The sequence below is a fragment of the Pongo abelii genome, chromosome 1 (assembly GCF_028885655.2).
Source record: "Pongo abelii isolate AG06213 chromosome 1, NHGRI_mPonAbe1-v2.0_pri, whole genome shotgun sequence".
Classification (NCBI taxonomy): domain Eukaryota; kingdom Metazoa; phylum Chordata; class Mammalia; order Primates; family Hominidae; genus Pongo; species Pongo abelii.
The window spans coordinates 147,916,415-147,940,866 of record NC_071985.2 but is presented as its reverse complement, the minus strand read 5'-3'; the positions used below and the strand labels follow the sequence as shown (position 1 = coordinate 147,940,866).

The 24,452-nt window shown below is 40.1% G+C and overlaps 1 protein-coding gene across 3 annotated transcripts in view; it reads right to left on the bottom strand.

Moving 5' to 3' along the window:
• Positions 1-105: 105 nt before the first annotated feature.
• Positions 106-24,452, bottom strand: part of MCOLN3 (mucolipin TRP cation channel 3) — a 31,854-nt gene continuing 7,507 nt past the window's right edge. Inside the window, exons 2-12 of one of the 3 annotated variants that reach the window (XM_024251612.2) lie at positions 23,062-23,229; positions 16,157-16,310; positions 14,938-15,022; positions 14,762-14,858; positions 11,167-11,266; positions 8,221-8,333; positions 7,988-8,137; positions 4,354-4,455; positions 4,125-4,247; positions 3,076-3,282; positions 106-1,269 (exon numbers count right to left, since the gene is read on the bottom strand). In XM_024251612.2, coding sequence (XP_024107380.2) covers positions 1,135-1,269; positions 3,076-3,282; positions 4,125-4,247; positions 4,354-4,455; positions 7,988-8,137; positions 8,221-8,333; positions 11,167-11,266; positions 14,762-14,858; positions 14,938-15,022; positions 16,157-16,310; positions 23,062-23,229 — 1,434 coding nt within the window. In that variant the 3' untranslated portion in view covers positions 106-1,134. The remainder of the gene's footprint in view (positions 1,270-3,075; positions 3,283-4,124; positions 4,248-4,353; positions 4,456-7,987; positions 8,138-8,220; positions 8,334-11,166; positions 11,267-14,761; positions 14,859-14,937; positions 15,023-16,156; positions 16,311-23,061; positions 23,230-24,452) is intronic. The other 2 variants (XM_054532091.1, XM_024251616.2) reach the window with 2 other exon arrangements.

Sequence of the window (24,452 nt, the reverse complement as noted above, 5' to 3'; positions counted from 1 at the left end):
TGCCCCATGAAACCACAGCATAATGTGCCTATGAAAGGTATAGTACATCACTAGTTTTAACAGGCTGCTCAAGTACTAATAAAATAATCATTACTTGATCAAAAATGCATTTGGTATATGCTTTAATTTCATGCATGTATAAGATACTCTTTTTACTTTCTACTTTAACACTGAAGGAGGATAGAAAACTTGTAAATGAGTATTTAAAAACCTCATCCTCTTAAGAACTAAAAGCAGAATCAAGTAACAGTTGGCTTTCATAACCAAATACAGTCATATGCTGGATAACGATGTTTTGGTCAATGATGTACCGCATATACAATGGTGGTCCTAGAAGATTATAAAACCATATTTTTACTGTCCCTTTTCTATGTTTAGATACTTACCATTGTGTTACAATTGCCTACTGTATTCAATACAGTAACATGTTGTACAGATTGGTACCCCAGGACCAACAGGCTATACCAAATAGCCTAGGTGTGTAGTAGGCTATACCATCTAGGTTTGTGGAAGTACATGCTATGATGTTTAATGACAAAATCGCCTAATGACACATTTCTCAGAACATATCTCTATCCTTAAGTGACATATGGCTGTATCACATTGTTAGCTGGTGTGCTCTTATTCTGGTGCACTCTTATTCTTCCTTTCAAGAGAAGATTTTAAAATGCAATGATTACTGTATATATGGTAACTACACCCACTCTCTCAAGGATGGACTCCTGAGAGTGGTCCAAGCCAGGGTTACTGAGTTGTCCAAAGTCACAGTCAGACCAAGGATTGTTTTCCACTGATTACACAGTCTGCACAATCAGAATAGCAGGAAGCAAGAGTATCAGAGCAAAAGAGAGGCATAGAGAATACATTCTAAAACCATGGCAAAATAAACAAGAAATAATAATAATCCAATAGCTTTCCTCATTAAAGTTATTTTTAAAAACAAGCCCAGCATAAAACTGCAAAGACATTAAATATTGCTTTTAAAAATATAAACAGTTATTGGTGAATTATAGATCTCAATTAGCTCAAAATAACAGTCTTCAAACATACTACATCTGATCTCAGAATATCCACATAGTCTTCCAACTCAGCTACACATTATATTTTCCTCTAAAGTACAGATAAACCTGATAGCTACTTTTTACAACAGCAGAATAAAGATACTGGAGGGTCATCTTCTAATCTGTATTTTCCAGAGTTGGGTAGATCTTTGCATTCTGATATAAATGTACGAAGTTCAGTCTCTGGGAAGCCATCTTGTTGGTACTGCTAAACAGAAGAATGTTAAAAAGCTTTCATTAATAAGCTCCTTGAAAACAGCTTCATTTCAAATTCAAAATGGATCATTTGGCAAGGGAAGGGGTTTTCTAGAGAGATAGTATAGTTACTTCTGAGTACCTGCAAGGAGATGTAGCCTCTAGAGTCACTCAGGTTTGGTGGAGGTAAAGTGGGCCTGGGATTCTGCAGCTGCCTACCTGAGCTCTCCTTCTGGGTCCACTGAAACCCAAATGGGCACACTGAATCGAAGTTTGAGTCCTTCCGGGGAGAACTGAGCTAGCCCCATCCCAAGTCCGAGAATCTCTGTCACTACTCTGCCCTGCAGGCCTGTGACTTCCAGACCAGTGTGATGCAGGCATTTTTGAAGGAACATGGTTCAGGCCACAAGAAGCCCAGTGGATCTAAATTAACAAGATTTTCTAGCAGGCCGAGGGATGGAAATCCCTGGCCTTGCCCAGAACATCTCAGCACAGTCTTGGACTCTCTCGAGTTGGCCCAGGTGTCTGGATAAAGGTCTGAATGCTGTAAGGGACCGTTCCAATCTGCACACCCTTTTGGAGTCAGTCTTCCAGCCAGGCAAGTTTGTTTAAGGGCCTCATATTTATATCGGTTTGGGACCTAAAATTTCTAGGACATGCCATGATTAGAAAGGATCAGAAGTAACTTAGCTTGCCCATTTGGCAAGTGCTCTGAGCCCACGGAAAGAGGTTAGCGTCTAAAATACAAGTTTCAGGCTTATGTCATCAAAGGTGAAAACCCACGTTATCCTTAGAGTTCTCAGATGTCACCCTTGAATAACACACAGTTCTCTGCATGCAGAGTTGGAGGCAGTGAACTTTTACAGCACCATTTGGAGGGATCTAAAGTTACAACTACATTCTTTCCCAGTTGCCTTGGTGATCCTAAGGACACATCTGCTAAGCAGATGAGAGCAAAGAGGACATTTGGTCCCTGAAATCTTGTTCAGTAAGGATGAAGTCACAGCCCTGGCTTCATGAGCAAAGTATTCATCATTATCAGCTCCAAACCAAGGCGTTCTCTTTATCCCTAGGGCCAATCACATGGCTTCATGTTTCTTTACCCCTCTCATACCCAGAAAGAAAAGTCCCCAAGTGGAAGTGTCTATGCCACAAATACACCTAACAGTATAAGTTATGGAAATTGAAACATATGGATATTTATTCTGCCTTTCCATATTTCAACAGGCTCAAATTGATTTTTAAAAGATTTTATATGAATGACAATAGCTTTTCAGTTCAGGTATCTGACTGTATAAAGCTGCATGCTAGTACTGGATCCATTAATCCTTTTGCTATTCTGGAGGCTAGGCCCCTGGGCTTGTGCCCTGCAGGGCCTTGCAAAGAAAATGGGCTCAGTTACAGTACACTCCAAACAAAGGGGTCAATTTTTCTTTATGAAAATTGGAGTTTTTATGTTCCCCACAATATTTTGGCTTTCTGAAATGCCATATGTTTTATTCACCCAATATCTACTAACCCTTATAATTCTTTATTTAGTTTTTTACTCTTTGCCCCCTAGACTTCTAATGACCCTTATAATTCTAATAAAAGGTTAGAAAGCTTGTGTGAGAAAGCATAACTACTTAGAGACTAAGACTTTCAACATTCAATTTTTCCACTATTTCTATTTATCAATTTCTAAAAATAAGATCCTTTTTCTCTATCCTGAAGAAATTAACATTCCATCAACTTTTCTTCTACCATTAGGTACTGAATTTTACTGCTACTCTACAAGTTATAGGACAATGCTACTACTTATGGCTCTTGATAAACCTACCTTAATTGTTTCGTATGTATCAGTGATCAGTGCAATGAAAAGACTTAAAATCATATATATAAAGAGGCCGATGAATGAGTAGAGGTAAATTCTACTAAACAGCCAGACCAAGTAACTTTTTTGCTGCATTTTTGCAAACGTGGCAAACATATCATCTCCATTTATCAGAGAGAAAAGGCACTCAGAGACCACGTTCAGAGAACGAAACTGGAAAAAGAAAAGAGAAAAGTTCACTTTATTCCATGTTCCTTCCCATTGGAGACCTTTGTTCATGACGTTGTATTAAACATTAACGGGACCAGATAACCCAAGCTACCATTTTCAAACAAATAACCTGAGGTAACCACACACATTTGCTTTGTGATATATATAACATATATAAGCCTACTATTTTTTCCTGAGACAAGCAGCTGTCTCTTAAAGTAGCCTAAATCAAATGCAGGAGCTGGTCTGCACCCTCAGTGCTTTTCTGAATCAAGCCTTGCATCTGCCCTTTACCTTAAAGAGACCTTGAAATGCCTGTGCAGAGATACCCAGGTCCCAACCATGCATGCTCATACATCTCATTTTAAAGTTTATTTCATTTAAGATAAGGGCATAATATCCCAGACTATAGCTCTAGTAATAAAATTTTCAAATATTTATACAAGTTTCCCCCATGCTACTTTTTAAATAATGTCATATTTTGAGAAGGCTTATCTGAATAGAATGCTCTTGGATATATCGAATCAAATTGACTAAACTTGACTTCACTGGTGGTACTTAACTTGACTTCACTGGTGGTACCTTCACTGGTGGTACTTGACTTCACAGGTGGGACTTAATTACCTGATATATTGCAAGAAATAATGTGAGACAGTTGAGTACATCAAATATTCTCTCAAGCTGGTCACACCGCTCCCACTTTATAAATATGGCACTAGATATACTACCTTCAACATTTTAAGGCTGAATCACAAAATAAAAGGAGTTCATTGAAAAAGGATAACAAGCCACTGGCACTATGCTAAAAGCTTAATAGTAACAGGAAAAAAGTTGTTTATCAGTACCTTGTCATGGTAAGGCCCCAGCACAATCCATCCACAGAAGCAGTAACCTAAGTAAATCATAGCTGCACAGCAGCAGAACCTGATGACATTGGGCAGCGCTGCCTGAAGGGTCAAAATGAGGAGCTGGGAAAGTAAGAGAGGCCATTAGAATGGCTTTGTCCTTTAGCCAAAGCAGTGCAATAACTTTGAGAGAAATACCAACAGCATGGAGATCCGTGGAATTCCTTACATTGTACTTTGCAAAGAAACCGAGGTATCGGATGACTCCAAGCCACACAAGCATGGTAGAAGTTCCAAGAAGTATGCTACAGACATCATAACTAGTTAGACTCTAAGAGAGAGTGGAAAAATATAATCAGATTATAAAGCAGAAATTCATTTGGCAATAAATATTGAGGTAACTATGAGTAAGGCACTGTTCTAGGTGCTAAGGATAAAGCAGTGAACAAACAAAAGTCTCTGCTCTCATAAAGCTTACATTCTAGTGGAGGGAAGAAAGAGACAATAGAAATAAGTTAATAGAAACTTTGGGACACTTGCTGCTGATAATTGCTGAAGAGAAAATTCAGAGGAGGGGATAAGGAATGGGTATGGGTTTGTCATTTTAAATACACTAAAAAGGAGGCATTTGAGCAAAGATCTGAAGGGAGGGAGGGAGAAGTCAGGCAAAAATCTAGGGGAGAAGCCTTCCAGGCACAGGGACTGGCAAGTGCAAAGGCCCTGAGACAGGAGGGTGCTTGGCAAGATAGTGCATCTGGCTGGAGTGAGCAATAGAAAGGGTATACAGTTATAGAGATAAGGTGGCACTTACCAAGTTTATCTTTTACTGTAACTCAACTGGGGAGATTTGAGAACCACAGACAGAGGTGATATGATCAGATGTTGGCTGCTGTGGTTGACAGCAGGTTGTTGGAGGAGTGAGGAGGCTATTGCAATAATATAAATGAGAGATAGTAGCTTGGACCAGGCTGGTAATAGTGGAGTTGACAAGGTGATTTTTATTCTTTTTTTTTTTTTTTTGGAAACAGGGGTCTCACTCTGTCACCCAGGCTGGAGTGCAGTGGCACAATCGCGGCTCAATGCAGCCTCGACTTCTTGGGCTCAAGAAATCCTCCCACCTTAGCCTCCCAAGTAGCTTGGATTACAGACACATGCCACCTTGACTGCTAATGTTTTTTATTTTTTGTAGAGATGGGGTCTCACTATGTTTCCCAGGCTTGTCTGGAACTCCTGGGCTCAAACCATCCTCCCGCCTCAGCCTCCCAATGTGCTGGGATTATATGAGTCACAGTGCCTGGCCAGTGAAGGTAGAACAATAGGGTTTCCTCTTGGATTAGATGTGGGAAAGAGGAGATTAGTGAAAGAGAGGAGTCTGTGATGAATCCAAGATTTTTGGCTTGAGTAACTGATGAGAGTTACCATTAACCGAAATTAGAAAGGCTATGGGAAAAGCAGGTTTTGACTGCAGAGGTGGGGGCTTTAGATGTTCTGTTTTAGGTGTGTTAAATTTGAGAGGAAAAGCAGACATCCAAGTGGGGATATAGACTAGATGGTGGATAGGCGAATCTGGAGTTCAGGGAAGAATTCTAAGTGGGGGTATAGATTTGGGAATCATTGGCATATAGATACTAAGCTATGGGACAGGATGAGATTACCAAGACAGTGGTAGAAAAGAGAAGATGTCCAAGCACTATGCCTTGAAGCATTATCACCTTAATAGGTTGGTGAGATGTGAGGGAACCAGCAAAGTCAGAAGACCAGCCAGTGACTTAGGAGGAAAACCAAGTGATAGTCCAGTGAAAGCATGTCAACAAAAAGGGAGTGCTTGGCAGTGTTCAAAGCTGCTGCTAGGTCAGGATGAGGGTACATAGTTGGTTATTGGACTTATCAGCATGAGAGGACACTGAAAGGAACACTTTCCTTGGAGTGGCAGGGCAGCCTGATTGGAACAGATACAGAAAGAATGAGATTTTGGGGTGCTGTGAGGTGGGAGGATTGCTTGAGCCCGGCAGTTTGAGGCTGCAGTGAGCTATAATCGCGCCACTGCCCTCCAGCCTGGGCAATAGAGTGAAACCCTGTCTCTTAAAAAAAACAGGTGGGGGAGGGGAGGAGCAGAATCAGAAACAACAAGATTAACTACTTTTTTGAGATATTTTGCTAAATAAATGATGGTAGTAAGTTGGGGGAGGAATTAGGGTTGAGATATTATCTCTTAAGAAAAGGGGCAAAAACATGCTAATGGGAATAACCTGGTAGAGAGAAGAAAACTGATGATCCCCAAGAGAAGGAAAACTACCTGGAGCTGTACCCTTGAATAAACAAGTGGTGATGGCCTCTAGTAGGCAGGTGGAGGGGTTGGCCCTGAATAGTGGCCTAAATAATACATCCACAGAAGAAAAGCACAGTATATTGGCACTGATGGCAGGAGGCAGATAAATTAAGTGGGGGCTTGTGGAAATTCTGGTTTTTTTTCTATTATTTTTGTGAAATAGGAAGTAAGGTCATCAGCTTAGAATGAGGATAGGACAAGGGTATTAGAGGTTTCAGAAGAGAAGAAAACATGATATGATCATCTATGAGGCAGAGACGGTGAATGGTCTAGAAAGATATTTTGTTGGACACCATTTAGGGTTCACTGAAATTAATGATAGTTGAGGTTGGTAAAAATAAAGATTTGCTGCAAATCTCTCCCCTTACTCCTCTTTTTGTTTTGGTTTTTTGTTTATTTGTCCCTAAAGTTAAACATCTATTCCAATGATACATACTATAGCCACATATAGTGGCAGTTGCTAAGTGTCAACCTAAACCCATTCTCCCCTTCCTAGGCACATGCCTGGGCTGTGTTCCCTGGCTCCCTCTGCAGTTAGGATTGACTAAATTCTATCCAGTGGGATATGTACAGAAATAAAGTCGGCCACTCTTGAGCCAAGCCATCAGTCTATGGGAGAGCTTCCACCATACCGTGTTTTTGCTTCCCATAAGCTGCAACCTGTTTGAGGCAACACAGCAATAATCATGCAGTCAGGGCAAGTCCTTAAGGGATGGCAGAGAAACAAAATGGGAGGAACATGGGTGCCTGAATGACTGTGAGACGTTGAGCTACTCACCAGTCTGTAAAACCCATCCTGACTATTGCATAAGACAGAAATAAGCTCCTATCTTCTCTGAGCCATTGCATTTGGGGTCTCTGCCCAGGTTTATAACCAACTCCCCAGGTGACTCAATCAGTTGCATCAAGACTAGGGAAACATAAGTTTGAGCAAGATTAGTCTGAACACTATTAGTTTTTTAAATTTGATTTTTATTTTGTGGGAACAGTTGATTTTTAGGCTAGGTTAGTCTTAAAATAGATAAGCTTGTAGCACATCAATGGGAAAGTAAGAAAATGGGAGCATTCTCACTTTGAATGGACGGAGGAAACGAATGCAAGCATGCACACCATAGTGCCTTGACCTCACTTTCCCCTACAGCCCCACTCATTTTTGTTAAAGATTCAAGCATTTCTTGTAAGATTAAAAAAAAAAAAAAACTCTTACCTTAGTTACCTTGGTTGTGTATGAATTTTGGTGTGTGTAAGAATTCACAGCCCCGCCGAAGAGTCTGAATTCAGTAGGTCTAACATGGTACACTTTTACCAGGCACCCAATGATTCTGATGCAATGGTTTGTGGATCACACTTTGAAAAACTCTGCCTAAGAGACCTCCTGACTAGATTTAAGAAAATTACCATTACCAATTTCAAGTCTACTTGATATACAGTTTGGAAGAAACAATTCATTCTGAAAATTCTTACATTCTGGAAAAATACATTACCATTAGTGCAAATCTGAAACTAACAATAGCATGATTAGGAAAAAAATTACCTTAGCTTGGATTTCCATTTTTAGAATTGATCCAATGATTGTCAGTATGTCACTAATAATAATCATAATGTACCATCCATTGACAAATTCCATTTGATCAGAAACAGAAACTTCCTTCTTATAATGGAGGAGGAAAAAATTGACAAACTCCTTTAGGAAAAAGAGGGGAGGCACAGTGAATGTCTCTGTCAATCAAAATATCAGTAGCATTCCTAGAAAGCAACATTCCCTACCTGCTGAAGCTGAAGTCCTCTAATCACAGATCTAATGCAGAGGATTAATGAAACCAAGCAAGTCAGAATGACAAAGGCATCAAAGATCATCATGTAATGAGTGTTCTTCTGAACTGAAAGCAAAGAGGATTACATAGTGCTTATGTGGTGGGACATTAATATGGTGACATCTTCTTTTTAGAATCATTTAAATAATTCAAGCATTCTTTCTGGTAAGACAACAAAGAAGCCCTGATAAACGGTCTTCCAATTAGTATCTGAAGAAGGGTAAAAGTCCTTCTTTTAAAAAATCACCACAACTGAGGCTGGGTGCGGTGGCTCATGCCTGTAATCCCAGCGCTTCGGGAGGCCGAGGCAGGCAGATCACAAGGTCAGGAGATCAAGACCATCCTGGCTAACGCGGTGAAACCCCGTCTCTACTAAAACTACAAAAAAATTAGCCGGGCATGGTGGTGGACGCCTGTAGTCCCAGCTACTTGGAAGGCTGAGGCAGGAGAATGGCGTGAACCCGGAAGGTGGAGTTTGCAGTGAGCCAAGATCATGCCACTGTACTCCAGGCTGGGCGACAGAGCGAGACTCCATCTCAAAAAAAAAAAAAAAAAAAAAAAAAATCACCACGACTATCATTCCAAGATCTTTAATTATAAGCCTGTAGTCTTTTGTTCTTAATACAATTACTTCCCTGCATATTCTTTTTTTCTTTTCCTCAGCCTTCCTCATAGCTGGAACTATAGGTATGTGCCACCATACCGGGCTAATTTGTAATTTTTTTTGTAGAGACAGGGTTTCACTTTGTTGCCATGGTTGGTCTTGAACTGCTGGTCTCAAGTGATCCTCTCACCTCAGCCTCCCAAAGTGCTGAGATTACAGACATGAGCCACCATGCCCAGGCCCACCTCCCTGCATATTCTATTAAAATATACTTATCTAGGTATAAAATATTTATTATGCATTCACTATGTGTCAGGCATTTTTCTAGATGTTAGGATACAGTGGTGAACAAGATAGACAAGGCCCTTGATCTGTGCAACTTCTATTCTACTACAAAGAAAAACAAACACATAACAAAATACTTTCAGATAGGAGTAAGTAACAGAAAGAAGATAAATCACAATAGCTAACATGTATTGAGCACATTTCTTGCCAAACATAGCTCTAAACACTTTATACGTGTTAACCTATTTGATCTTCACAGCAACTCCAACGAGGTAAGCATGATTATCCCCACTTTGCAGGTAAGAAGCCAGAAGCACAGAGAGGTCACATAATTTCCCCACAGTTGCAGGGCTAGTCAGTGGAAGAGTTGGGGGAAAATCTGTGCAGTTTGTTTCCAGTGTCCATCACTCTATGTCAGTGGTTCTTGGCATTTTTTGGGAGCTTGTTAGAGATGCACATTCTCAGGTCCTACACCAGACCCACTGAATTAGAAACTGGGTTTCTGCAAGCCCTCCAGGTGATGCTAAAGTTTGAGACCTACTGCTCTATATGAGGGAGGTTAGTGTCAGGCAATGTGGAAGCAGAGAGGTTGATTTATATTGCATAGTAAAGGAAGGCCTCACTGAGGGAGCAGGGGGTTTTAGCTGAAACCTGAGTGATAAGAAAGAGCCACCCTTATGGAGATTTTGGAGAATCGAAAGTGCGAAGTCCTGGCCACCATGCGTGGAGCCAATGGAGACAGGTGGGCAGAGGTGTCAGCCATTGCACACTGCCACAGATCTTGTCTCTATTTAACAAGTTAGACTGCTCTCTGCTGACAAAAAAAAAAAAGAAAGTACTTAAGACTAGCTCTGTGATGAAGCATCCCATTAATATCTGCCAAGGAGCATAATTACTACATAAATGTCTAAATTGACTTTAGAGAAACTTACAAATTAAGAAACAAACATTTGAGAGAATGCCTAGGTGCCAGACACTTGTGTATGCTCTCATTTTCCTTATTCTGGTGTTTGTGGAGAAGGATTATAAAGTATACAGATGACGAAACAGGCTTATGTTTCAAATGTGGCTCAAGAGCCTCATATATTTGAAGTTACCTATTAGTGAAAAAAACACTATCATGGGAAAATTTCATTTTATTTACTCTGTCTCATTATTACGTCTGAACTTGGCAAATCAATTAGTAAGAAACTTTAGAACTGTGATTATCCAAGTATAGTCTGAATAAGGACTATTTACACATTTCTAGGCCCCACCCCAGACCTACTGGCTTGCATAGAGCCGGGGAAACTGCATTGTAGCAGGTACCCAGGATGATTCTTCTGCTGATTAGAATCTTAGAACTCCTCATCTAGTGACCATTAAGTCCAGTACAATGTACCATTATGTTACTTATGAGAGACTAGAAAATTAAATAAATTCTTTCCAGGCAATTTTCTCCAGTTCAGCTCCAAAATTCTTGACAGTATTTGGTCTACACCTGAATTTTTGTCCATATTTCTAAGAGTAGATCCTTTCCTCTTTTAGTATACTTTTAAATGGACTGAAGACAATCATAATATGTGGGATGCTGCAGGGTCACATCCTACCTGACTTGCCCCTGGCTTCTGAGCCTTAGTTTCTTCATCTGTAAAAATAAGGATTCTCCCTATCTTAAGGGCATTTAAAAATATTAAAATGAAGAAAACTAAGGTGGAAGTAGGTATACAGCATGCACTCAGTAAGTGCTGGTCTGGGAAGATGTATGTAGGGTTTTGGTGGCGGGGGACTGGGAGTACATTCTTGATCAGGAGTGGGCAAGTGAGGGCACAAGGAGAGGAAGGCCATTTCAGTCATTAATGACTCACATATTTCCTGAAACATCAGACTTGATCTACTTGTAGAGGTTTAGGGACTTGAAAATGGTCTAATCTTCTATTTGTTGTTCTAGATATCCAGAGGGTGGTATTTTAATAACCATTTTACATTATTTAATAACCATTCTGAAAACTAGTAATGCTCATCACTTACTTGATCCAGATACATGCCAGTCTTTACATTCTCTGATGGAAATGTCACTATCTAAACTTATTTTAATTCTTCCACTATGGGCCTTGTTGTCAAATGTTATCTGTGAAGAAAGGAAAACAGTCAAAAACATACTTATAGTTTTGGAGCCAAGAAACCTCTACACATTAATTAGGAAACAATTCTTTTAAGGGGACAGGAGACCCAGATTCTCAACTCTGATCTGTTGCTAACTCTGTTCAACCATGGGAAGTTCTCTTCATTTCTCTGTGAAATGAGAAGGATGAACTAGATCTTCTACAGAGACCCTGTAGTCTCTAAAACATTATATGTCTAGGGCAGCATTTCCACTCCAAAGAACTTATATAACAAGAGCACTTCCTCTTGCTCTCCGTTCTAAGTACCTTCAGATACCTTCTTCATATGAGCAAGAACTGGTACAACTGTGGTACAACTGTGCTTTCTCCCAAATTCTGGCAGGACCTCAGCTAGGGGTAGATTTTTAGTGCTGCTACAATTCTTACTAATACAAAGGCTCATTATTTCTGCTTTGAGACATTTCAAGTGGGGCTTTTTTGATTTTTATTCTGGGCCTAGATTTCTTAGTCATGTTGGCACTACATGTATTATAAAGGATTTGGTGACAGGGAGTCAACAGTCACATCTTGCTTCAAGAATAACCACTTCAGGACACCAGGGGCCAAGCAGGACAAAGCTAGGCCAGAACACCTTCCATAGTTCTCCTACTGTCTTCCTTATGCAAGGACAGGGAAGGCAAGGCAAGAAAATCAGTCTGTTTCATTTCTGCCTCTTCTCTTTCTCTCAAGTCCTGAAGGAAAAAAGTTCTTTGAAAACTCTGTCATTTAAATAAATTGTATTGAAGCTTCTCCATATGGGGTAATCAGAAACACTTCAAATATAAGATTTCAAATGACTTTTAAAAGTTCAACCACTGTATTTCTCCTCATGAGGGATTGTAAGCTTCTTTCTTTGACAAGCAACTGAGGGCATAGTCAGTGTCTGCCCATATCCCTAACGGCTGCAAGACCCAGCCTATGGCCTCGTGCAAGGAGGATGCTCAGTGTTACTTGATTGAGTCAGAAATCCTTGCCACGGAGAAGCCATGCTTTTCCTACACAAAGGGCCTCCAACTTGTACAAATAATAGGTGCTCACTAAATATCTATTGAGTAAAAAAACTGGGACTTAATGTCAATCAGATCTCAGTAAGCTGAATCCCAAACAAAGAAGAAAAATAATGGATGGGATTAGAAAACATTAGATAGCACAGAAGAAAAAATAGTGAATTTGAAAATATAGCAACAGAAAATATCCAAAATGAAACACACTGAAAAAAACTGAGACATAAAACAAACAGATCATTACTGAGCTATGGGACAACTCCAAGTAACCAAATACAGACGTTTTTGTCTCTGAATCTCTGAAAAGGTGGTGGGGAGTGACAAAAATATTTTAAGAAATCATGCTGAATAAATATCAAATATAATGACAACTATAAACCTACAGATCCAAGATGCTCAATGAACCCTAAACACAGGAAACATTAAGAAAACACCACCAAAGCATTTCACAATCAAATTGTTTAAAGTAAGAGATAAAGGAAAAATTTAAAAGCCAACAGATGGGAAATAACATCCCATAGATAAGAACAAAGATAAAGATGACAGCAGATTTCTCATTAGAAATAATGCAAGCTAGAAGCAACATCTTTAAAGTGCTGAAGAAAAAAAACAGTCAACCTACAATTCTATAGCCAAGGAAACTACCTTTAGCAAAGGAAGGCTTGGAATAGAATAATGGTTACCAGAGGCTAGAAAGGGTATTGGGGAGGCGTGGGGGATAAATAAGAATTTGTTAATAGGTATAGAGATACAGTGAGGGCCAGGCACGGTGGCTCATGCCTGTAATTCCAGCACTTGGGGAGGCCGAGGTGGGTGGATCACGAGGTCAAGAGATAGAGACCATCCTGGCCAACATGGTGAAACCCCGTCTCTACTAAAAATACAAAAACTAGCTGGGCGTGGTGATGTGTGCCTGTAGTCCCAGCTACTCTGGAGGCTGAGGCAGGAGAATCACTTGAACTCGGGAGGCAGAGGTTGCAGTGAGCCAAGATCACGCCACTGCACTCCAGCCTGGCAACGGAGCGAGAATCCATCTCAAAAAAAAAAAAAATACAGTGAGATGGGAGAAATAAGATCTAGTGTTTAGTAGCACAATATGGCAACTATAGTTAATAATTTATTTTATATTTCAATATAAATAAAGGAGTAGATTTAGAATATTCCCAACATAAAGAAGTGGTAAATATTTGAGGTGATGAATGTTGTCCCAATTACCCTTATTTCATCATTACACACTGAATGCTGGCATCAAAATATCACCTGTACTCCATAAATATGTATTCGTAAAATTTTTACTTAAAAGATGCTAATAAGAACTTTAAAAAGGAAGGTAAAATACTTTTTTAAACATACAAAAGCTGAAAGTGCAGACCTGCACTGTAAGAAATGTTACAGAAGCCCTTCAGGCAGAAGGAAAATAATACCAGATACAAACGGGGAGCTACACACAGAATGAAGCACACTGGAAATGGTAGCTACATGGGCAAATATAAAAATGTTTTTATTATTATTTAAATCACTTTAAAAGATAATTGACTGTTTAAAGAAAAAATAGGCTGGGCGCGGTGGCTCATGCCTGTAATCCCAGCACTTTGGGAGGCCGAGGCGGGCGGATCACGAAGTCAGAAGATCGAGACCATCCTGGCTAATGCGGTGAAACCCCGTCTCTACTAAAAAAAATACAAAAAATTAGCCGGGCGTGGTGGCGGGCACCTGTAGTCCCAGCTACTCGGGAGGCTGAGGCAGGAGAATGGCGTGAACCCGGGAGGCGGAGCTTGCAGTGAGCCGAGATCGCGCCACTGCACTCCAGCCTAGGTGACAGAGCGAGACTCTGTCTCAAAAAAAAAAAAAAAAAAAAGAAAGAAAGAAAAATTAATAACATATATTGTGGGTTTATAACACATGTAGAAATACATTATATGGCCACAATAGCACAAGGGCCAAGATGGGAGAAATGGAAGTACATTGTCATAAGGTTCTTACACTGTATGCAGTGGTATAACTTGAAGGTAGACTATAATAAGTTAAAGATGTATACTACAAACCCCAAACATGGAAACATCCATGGTGAGGACACTAAGTAACAAGAACCCTTGGCAGTAACCATTAGCTGACAGCCAGCCATAGATTGCTGAGAGCCAACCACACAGAACCTAAAAACACCTGTTCCTTTTGGGTTTGAAAATCTACACCAGGCACTGTTTGTGGTACTGGAAATAGTAGTGAACAAAACAAGGTCCCTTCTTTTCTAGAACTTATACAGAGGTGCAGAAGACGTAATTAACAAGTAAACTTATTATAGCAAAATAGAGCTAGATGTATCAATGTTTCCTTATGTACATTCAAGTGAAAACATCCTATATTTTTTATCACACTGTAATCCAAGGATATGAAACATTACCAGACAAAACAATTTTTCTCCACACTGGAACCAAATTCAGCCTGGCCCACACTTACAGTCAGAGTAAAGTCATAACAGTCAGGGAGTTCTTGATGACGAACTGTCTGCAGATTAATGGCTTTCAGTTTAAACTGAAGCTCCACTGTTAGGAGTCTAGAAAACAGAGGTGATTTTAGTTCTGTGGCAATATATACATGCAAACGTAAGTTACACTCCTATCTGCTCCCCTCACCTGTGGAAGTCCAGTGTTAAGTTCAGTTTATTTTCTGCTGGTGTCCCAATGTGAAAAGGTTCATCTGGCTCCACAAAGAAACACTCTGCCATAGAAAGGAACAAAAACGTGATACAGTACTTAAAAGAATAAATAAGACTGCATTTTGAAAGGCTGATACATTTAAGACCAGTTATTCAGATTCTATTATTTTTCTGAATTAAAATTTTGAAAGCTAAATAAACATTGATACCACATGGTTACCGTGACTCATTTGTTTTTAAGACCTAAGTGGCTACGTTTCTGGAGTGGATGGAGGCTAGACAAAGATCTGAAATCTATTTCATTAATGTTATATAAATGCTGTCTTCGTTTTTAAGCCTAGATAAACTTTGAGTCCCTCCCCCTTTTTGTATCCTAAGCATAGAATTTGAAGCACTTGCAGTAATTACAATAATATTTTCTAAGCAGTTTGAGGGATCTATTTTTAAAATATTATGCACTAACAATGTTTCTTCAATAGACATCCCACACACACACCAAAAAAGGAAGACAGCATTTTGGAAAGTTTTCCCTTTTGGTACTGTTATCAGTATTATCTCTAGAAAAAAAAAAATCCTAGTGGCTGTTGTTAAAAGTATTTCAATACTTATTTGTTAACTCAATGACCTAAGCTAATATTTTAGGCATAATTGCAAATAGAACTTTGCTAAGAAGAATACACCGTGCTATTCCATGTTCTGATTTTCATTCCTCCCCTTCAATCTGCCCCCAAAGATGCATGATAGTGAAGTGGTATTGGGGCAGGAGAGTTTTATATATACCAAGAGTTTGCAAGCATAATGTTTTACAAGCATTATATCTATCTATTAATACTTCACTGGCATGTCCTGCACAAGAGATGGTGGAAGACGGTAGCTAAGAACACAAACAGCCTGGGCCAAATTTCAGCACCGCCTCTTCTAGCTCCATCTTGGGCAGATCATTTAACTCTCTGAGCCATACTTTAGTCTTCTATAAAAGGGGATAATAATAATCCTTGACTTGCTGGGTTTTCTTGAGGATTCTTGAGTTATAGTAAAGGGCTCAGAACAGTACCTGACACATAATAACTCCTATATCATTCTTACTATGTCCTAATAGCACAGACCAAATCAATGTTTTCAAAGATGAAATTACTAATTTTAAATATGAATTGAGGTGTTAAAAATTGAGGTTCTAGGTTATAGAAGAACATCACCAGTTTCAATTTCTGGATCGATGTCAAAGGTATCATTTCCAGGGTAGACGTTTCCTCGCTTGTAGAAGTGCTGACAGATTGCCATAGCAGACTGCTTGGTACCTTTGTTCTCGTAAGCATGATTCCCAACGGAGACATTGTATAGCTGCAAGTACTTCAACCAAAACGAGAAACAGAAAATGGGAATGCCAGCCAGGGCAGGAGTGAAGCCATAACTCCCCTCCCTCCCCACCTCTGATCCTGGCAGGTTCCCTTGGGATAGAGACATTCGCCTTGATAAACAGGGAAAGTGACTTGCTGCTGTGCACTAGGAAGGCAAAGGGCACTCACAGAGTTCTAGATTCAAGCCTCGTTTCTGTGACAAACTTTCTGACCTTCTAGTTCCTGATCTGTAAAATTAAAGTCTGAAGCCACATGATCTTTGCATTTCTTTCCTCCCTTAAAGAATTATGTTTAATTCAGGTGACATTCAATGTAAATACATATTTTATTTATCTTTAAACTATCTTCTGTAAGGTCAGAGTTCTACTTTAACACTGTAGTATATAAGAAGTGGGATACAATTACTATAGGCTAGCCAGCAAAACCTTTTTTAAAGAAAGTATTGGTTTAACCTTTATCTTTGCAAGATTATAATTTAATCACCTTTATACCAATATTGCCTATCCTAGTGGGTCCTCTACATTTAAAAAAAATTACTTTTACAAGTAAGAATCTTATGGTGCCTTGGAATAACTGTCATCTTAAATTCTTAATGGATGTCTGCAGACATGTTTCCAAAACAAAGTGTTTTTGGAGCAATATGTCTGGTACAGTTGGTCATTCTGTCACTCGAAATGAACGACTTTGTGTGATCGACACATAGAAAATAATTCTGCTAAAAGATATGTGTGAAGCATGCTACGACAAATGAAGAAAATAATTTCTAATATGGGATGGATTTCGAGTTGGACCTTGTCAAGGTCACTAATGAGCAGCGTATTACCAAATCTGATGCCTAGTTCTCAGTCCTCCTATAACTTGACATCTCCATGGTATTTGATGCAGTTGAATGCTCCTCCTACATGGAATACTTTCTTTACTTGACTTCTGGGACACTGATTGTTTCTTCTTGGTCTCCTTTGCTGAAATCCTCCCATTGCCAACCTCTATATTTTGGCCTATCTTTGGGTTCAGGCCATGACCTCTATCCACATTCTCTTCACAGCTGACTTCAACCAGTCCCATGTTTCAAATACCACCTCTATGCTGACAGCTTCCAAATTTGCATCTCCAGCTCTGACCTTTCCACTGAATACCACACATGGATGACAATCTGCCTACATGATGCCTATGGTGTCTAAGAGGAATCTCTAGTAAATGTGCAAACAGAAACACCGCTTCTTCCATAGTAATTCCCTTCTCAATAAATTATTCTGTAAGTCAGACAGTTGTTCAGGCCAAAACTTAGGAAAGATCCTTTTGTCAATTCCTCTTATACTCCACTTCCAGTCCATCTGAAAGTCATGCATGACTTTCAAATTATCTCTGTACAAGAATCACTTAAAAATATGAGCCTCTTCACCACAAATAGGACTGTCTCTCATCACCTTCACTGATATGGCCTTAGTCCAAACCACCATCCTCTCTCCCCTGGACAAATTAAGCCTCTGCCTCTCCAATCCTCCCTCTCACCTTAGTCTAGTCTCCATCTAGAACTCATAGGATTGCTATAAGGAGTGAATGAATTCATGCATGTACAGCCCTTAGAACAGTAATATCCAAAATACACCTGCTCAAGACTCTTGTTTTTACTGTTCTTCGTATCTGGAAGGTTCTTCCTTGAGATACACACAGGCTGCATGCCCTCTCTTTAGTCTGCTGTCTGCTTACATGTCACCTTGTCAGAGAGACCTTCTCCAACCACCTCCAGCTATTCACTTTGCTGGCTTTATTTTGTATTTCACAGTACTTATAACAAACTGACAGATGATGCTCTTCTATACTTTACTACCTGGCTATTCCAATGAGAATATGACCTCCTTGACTTTATTTGTTCACTGCAGTACCCCTGCACACACACAAAAAGTGCCTGATACATAACAGATACTATTTTTGTTTTTGTTTTTGAGACAGAGTCTTGCTCTGTCGCCCAGCCTGGAATGCAGTGGCATGATCTCGGCTCACTGCAACCTCTGCTTCCTGGGTTCAAGCGATTCTCCTGCCTCAGCCTCCTGAGTAGCTGGGAGTACAGGCTCATGCTACCACACTCGGCTAATTTTTTTATACTTTTTAGTAGAGACAGGGTTTCACCATGTTAGCCAGGAAGGTCTCGATCTCCTGACCTCGTGATCTGCCCGCCTCGACCTCCCAAACTGCTGGGATTGCAGGCGTGAGCCACTGTACCCAGCCAATAGATACTATTTAATAAATATTTGAGTGAATACATGTTAGATTTTGCTTATGTATATTATCATTGTCTCTCCCCTATCAAAAGCCCTTCCGTGGCTTCCTGTCTCTCTCAGAATAAAATTCAAAGCTCCTTTCCATGTCCTGAGAGACCTGGGCCCCAGCTCCTCTGGCCCTAACTCTGCCCCCTCATACTTGCCTCCCTTGCATTTTCTCAAACATACCAAACGCTTTCCAGCTTCAGGGCCTTCTGTTGCCACTCCTTCAGCTTGAAATATTCTCCCCAAGATTTCAAGTCTTCAGAAAGGCATTTTCTGACCACTCTGAGACTACTGTTATTGCCTTATGCTAGTTTATTTTTCTTCATAGCACTTATCATTACCCTAAACCAAAAGATTTTAGTTAAACTTGTTTAAAATCTATCTTCTGCATTAGAATGCAAGTTCCACAGGACAGGGAATTTATCAATTCACTGCTCTAACACCAGCCCTGCAGGCACACAGTAGGTGCTCAAATATTTGTCAGATTAATGGTGAGGTGAAAAATTATAATAATGTGATGGAGCTCTTCATTACTAGAGCTAATCTGTGCACAGTGAGTTGGTAAACTGTTAGGATAAGATAGGTGATTATGGCACCAAGCTTTCTGTTAGTATTAGGATTGGGAAAGTGAGCCAGAAATCTATGGTAACAGAAGCAAGCTTCCTAAGCTAGTAAACAACATTATGCTTGGCATATAGGGATAAAGTAGAATAATGCTGGAGATACTCAGTTTTGAGATTTTTGTTTTCCATTTAAGGTACCCAGTAGACCAGTGTGCCTAGAACATATGATGTGTAATGGGAGGTAAACTGGGAAAGGCAAGCAGGGGTCACGAAGTGCAGTCATAGCTGTGATGGGGCCCTACAACCCTCCCAGAGTCCAGGTGTAATTGTAGGGCAGTCCCCACAGGAATCACCTAAAGGTCTGAACCTCCTGACCACAGAATCTTGTGTCTTAAACCTTTTAAGTTCTTGAACTGTGAAAGATCTGAGACCCATGGCTGCAGGTACCTGTTCACATTATACCTACATACACCACATAGTTACGTTATATAATATATACATTAACTATATATGCTATAACCAGACTTCCTTGAGCTCTTCATATGGCTCTTTGTGCAGGTCTGAGCATCTGGCAAGAACTGGGTAATCTAGGGAAGCAGCAGGGCTGTGTCCAGCTAGAGGGCAGCTCTAGAGCCCAAGACAGAGGGTTACGGGATAAAAATGTGATATGAGATAATGGTTGGAACCAACTGGTGGAACTAACGATGGTGAGACAGCACAGAGCAGCCAAGTGGCCGAGGCCTTGGAGGAGCTTTAACTAGACTGGGCAGCCGTCCCTCCTGGTCTCTGCAGCTCTACCTTGAGAGAAGGAGTTTTCGGTCAGATTCATGGGTCCCAGGTCAGCCTTTGAGTGGTAATATAAAAACACATTAAATGTCCTTAGCTAAATGCTGTGGCACCAAAAGCAAGAGGTGGTAGGGCAGGGGGGTAGGAAAGAAAGGAAGGCATCCAGAAACAGGAATTTATAAACTATGTTTAAGCTGCAAGAATAAACGATTCCCGGAAGACCCTGAGGCCTTTCAACCTAAGCCAGAAGACCAGAAGGAAGAAACAGCCTAGGGAGTGGGTGAGAGGAGAATATGAAGCTGCTCTTGGATGGGCAGTTCTGAGGTGCTTGTGAGGTAGGTGTCTGGCAGTGTGGGCAACTGCTTGGGAGTCCCTTCATCATAGTGATGGCTGAGGCTGGGTAGTGGAGGTCGTTTCTGCAGGAAAAGGACCAAGCTTTGAGAACTGCTCAAATTTAAGAGGCAGATGAAAGAAAAGGAGCCAATAAAGCTGACCCCAAAATTATTGAAGAAATAAGAGGAAAGCCAGGAGACAGCCTAAAAAGAAAATAAGTAGGTCTCTCACATTCAAATATAGAAACATATATAATAAACAGTAGTGCTGTTATAATCACAGTATTGGATCAGAATGAGCCCTGGAGATTATCCAGTAGGATGACATCTTGGGGCTAAACCCTTGGGGATAACTAATAGTGATGGATATGCTTCTAAGAACTGAGATGCCACTGCCCTATTTGTCAGTTCCTCTCAGTAACAATCACCTCAACTATTAAGTAAGGAAACTCTTTCTTCACAGAAAACAAAGATCCTTCCTGTTTTAATAATAATTTACATTTAGGCCAGGTGCAGTGGCTCACACCTGTAATCCCAGCACTTTGGGAGGCCAAGGCGGGCAGATCACTTGAGGTCAGGAGTTCGAGACCAGTCTGGCTAACATGGCGAAACCTGCTTCTACTAAAAATACAAAAAAAATTAGCTGGGGGTAGTGACGGGAGCCTGTAATCCCAGCTACTCAGGAGGCTGAGGTAGGAGAATTGCTTGAGCGCAGGAGGCAGAGGTTGCAGTGAGCCGAGATTGCGCCATTGCACTTCAGCCTGGGTGACACGATGAGACCCTGTCTCAAAAATAAAAAATAAAATAAAAAATAAAAAATATTAATTCACATTTTTTTCTATTCATTTCTCAGAAGCCTGAAAGAGAACTGACCTCATTAACACTCAAAACCCTACTTATTCATAAAAATTTTGATCAAGACACTTTTTATCTTCAGCTAAAAGTAACTACCGGTGCTTAGAAAAACAGTAAATCATCTTAGAAAACAGTAGGGAATCAACAGTAGGGAGTCATACATGGAATGTATGTGTCCCTCCAAAGTTCTTATGTTGGAAATTAAACCCCAATATGATAGTCTTAAGAGGTGGAGTCTTTAGGAGGTCAACAATCATGAATAGGACTACTGGCCTTATAAAAGGCTGGGAGAAATTAGCCAGGCCGTTTTGTCCTTCTGCCTTCCACCATGTAAGAATACAGCAAGAAGGTGCAAGCCCTTACCAGTGGTAAGGTAAGTGATCTTGGACTTCCCCGGCTCCAGAATTATTAGGCAGAAATTTCTGTTGTTTGTCTGTTATCTAGTCTCAGGTATTTTGTTGCAGCAGAAGGAACAGACCAAGACAACTAGAATAAAGCAGGTACATGCATTTCCAGAAGGAATGTGGAAATCTGAAAAAGCAGAATGGCCTAAGTGCCACATACTACATTTTGAAGACTGAGTCTAGGTCTACGAATAAAGGTTAAGATGATTTATAAGGAATTTAATGCACTTTGGGAGGCTGAGGTGGGAGGATCACTTGAGGCCAGGAGTTTGAGCAACCTGGGCAACATAGGGAGACCCTGTCTCTACAAAAAAATTTTTTTTTTAAATTAGCCAGGCATGGTGGTACATGCCTGTGGCCCCAGCTGCTTGGGAGGCTAAGGTGGGAGGATCACTTGTGCCCAGGAGGTTGAGTCTGCAGAGAGCTGTGACTGCACCACTGCACTGCAGCCTGGGTGACACGGTGAGATCCTGTCTCAAAAAAAAAAAAAAAAAAATTTAATGAACTGTTTACCTCTTGCCTCTATCCCACTCCCCGCCACCCCCTGCAAAAACACCAAACTACCAGTTTAGATCAGACTAGCTTTAGAGAAACGTAATATACTTAAAATTCTAAAAACTGAGTATCTCCATCATTATGCCCTTTTCCTGCTACGAGCTGTAGGACATAGTTCTGTTGAACAGTTTATGTAACTTATTTCTATTACTTTAGATTTCCGGCTCATTTTCCCAACCCCAGTGCTAACAGAAAGACTTCATGCCATAAATATGTATTTTATCCTAGCAGTTTACATCTTACTGTGCATAGACTGTCTCTAGAAAATGAATAGCCATGATTATACGATAATAATTTTCTGAAGAAAAATTGTAATAACTTTGAAATGTGTCCTTCAAACTAACCCAGTCTGGGAATGCTGACTTCAAGGATGCTTTCAATGACACCTAGAGATTTAAAAATTTGGGGTCTTGAGAAAGTATTATTTATGGCAAAAATATATATTACAAACTCAGAATAAAATACAGTATTCATCTATATGAAAAACAAGCTTGTTTTTTGTTTGGCAGTTAGTCAATGTCACAATAAAATCATTGTCATGTATGACACAAAGGCCTTACTTTCAAGTGAATTTTTAGGTCTTGGTTGCTGTACAAACTATGAAAAGTTAATATTCTCATTATCTGTTAAGGGGCCCTGAAAGTATACTTTCAGCTCTGAGGACTTAATGACTACTTATACCCAGGGTCATAGTTAGTAATTTCAATCTTTGAGACTCCCATGCCAAGCTCTAACTCTGATTCTTTTAATTAAATCTTCAAAGTTTTTGCCTTTCTGTTACTAAACAAAAGCTTTTCTCAACTTCTGGTTTTATAAAAATTTGTTGACAATATTTTTTAAAAATTAAAAATAATTTTGTGTCATTTCCAAGCAGAAATGTTCACCCTTCTCCACTTGTATGTCAGTTTCTATTATGTACATTGCCACCGTTTTTCCAGTCTGTTCTTTTTCCCAAGTAAGTAATGCACACACTTGATTTACCTGGTTTACTGCGAAGATTAACTGATCATACACGTCACTTTGTGTGTACACTGCATATGTGTCATCCATTCGGTCCATATATCCTTTTAGGAAAAGGTGTTTGAATGCTATAGTATTCTCTTCCTTGAAAGCTACCACCATCTGGTTACTTAGCCCAAATAAGACCAGCTTAAAAGAAAAAAAAGAAAAGGTAAGAGGGTGGAAAATGTGGGCAGAAAAAGTAGAGCAGAAGGTACAGGGGCTTGAACAACAAATAGAAGAGTTTAAAATGAATTCTCTGGGACATCAAGAAGGTTTTGCAGCAGGTGGATAATAAATTAAGAAAGTCCAAGTCCTATGACCAAACTACATTCCTAAGTCTAATCACCAAAACCATGACAGTAAGACCAAAAATAGAAAATATCCTTTCAACTCATGTTTAAATTAAAGTATATTAACATAATGTGTCCTTAATAGTCATGCAGGATTGACCTCAGCATTTTACGTGAAACTCAGTTGTTCACACACATAAAAGGTTTCACTGCACTGTTGTCATACTAACCTAAGGCTTTTCAATTATACCGAAAAGCTTACTATAGAGCCGGGCGCGGTGGCTCACGCCTGTAATCCCAGCACTTTGGGAGGCCAAGGCAGGTGGATTACCTTAGGTCAGGAGTTCGAGACCAGCCTGACCAACATGGTGAAACCCCATCTCTACTACAAATAAAAAAGTTAGCCAGACATGGTGGTGCATGCCTGTATTCCCAGCTACTCGGGAGGTTGAGGCAGGAGAATTGCTTGAACCCGGGAGGCAGAGGTTGCTATGAGCTGAGATTGTGCCATTGTACTCCAGCCTGGGCAACAAGAGCGAAACTACGTCTCAAAAAAAAAAAAAAAAGCTTACCATACTCTAAGTCTCTCTTTTGTCTTCTCTTCCCTCTCACCCAAACCTCTATCTCTCTCTCTCTCATACACACATGCACACACAGCACACACAGGCACACACACACACCACATGCTGTACATGCTGTAAATTGAGAAACTACACCCTGACTTAAATCCCAGAGTGAGGCAGAGTATATTTTATATGGAAGGCGGGAACAATGTTGAGCACCTATGTGCCATACACTATTCCAGGAACTTTCCTCATACTAATCCTGCAGTATATTCCTAATACACCAATTTTAGAGATGAGGCTCAGAGAAGTTACATAGTTTTTTCAAGTCACATCACTAGCCAGTGTTGATACACTCAAAATTGAAACCCATGTCTGACAGACTAAATCTAGGTTCTAGCCACCCTGTCATGCTACACAAAGTAATCCAGGGTTTGATCAGAAAAAATAGAGCAGACAAATCTTTTCCCCTCTCCCTTCCACATATGATATATGGTCTGCACCCCACACATATCAT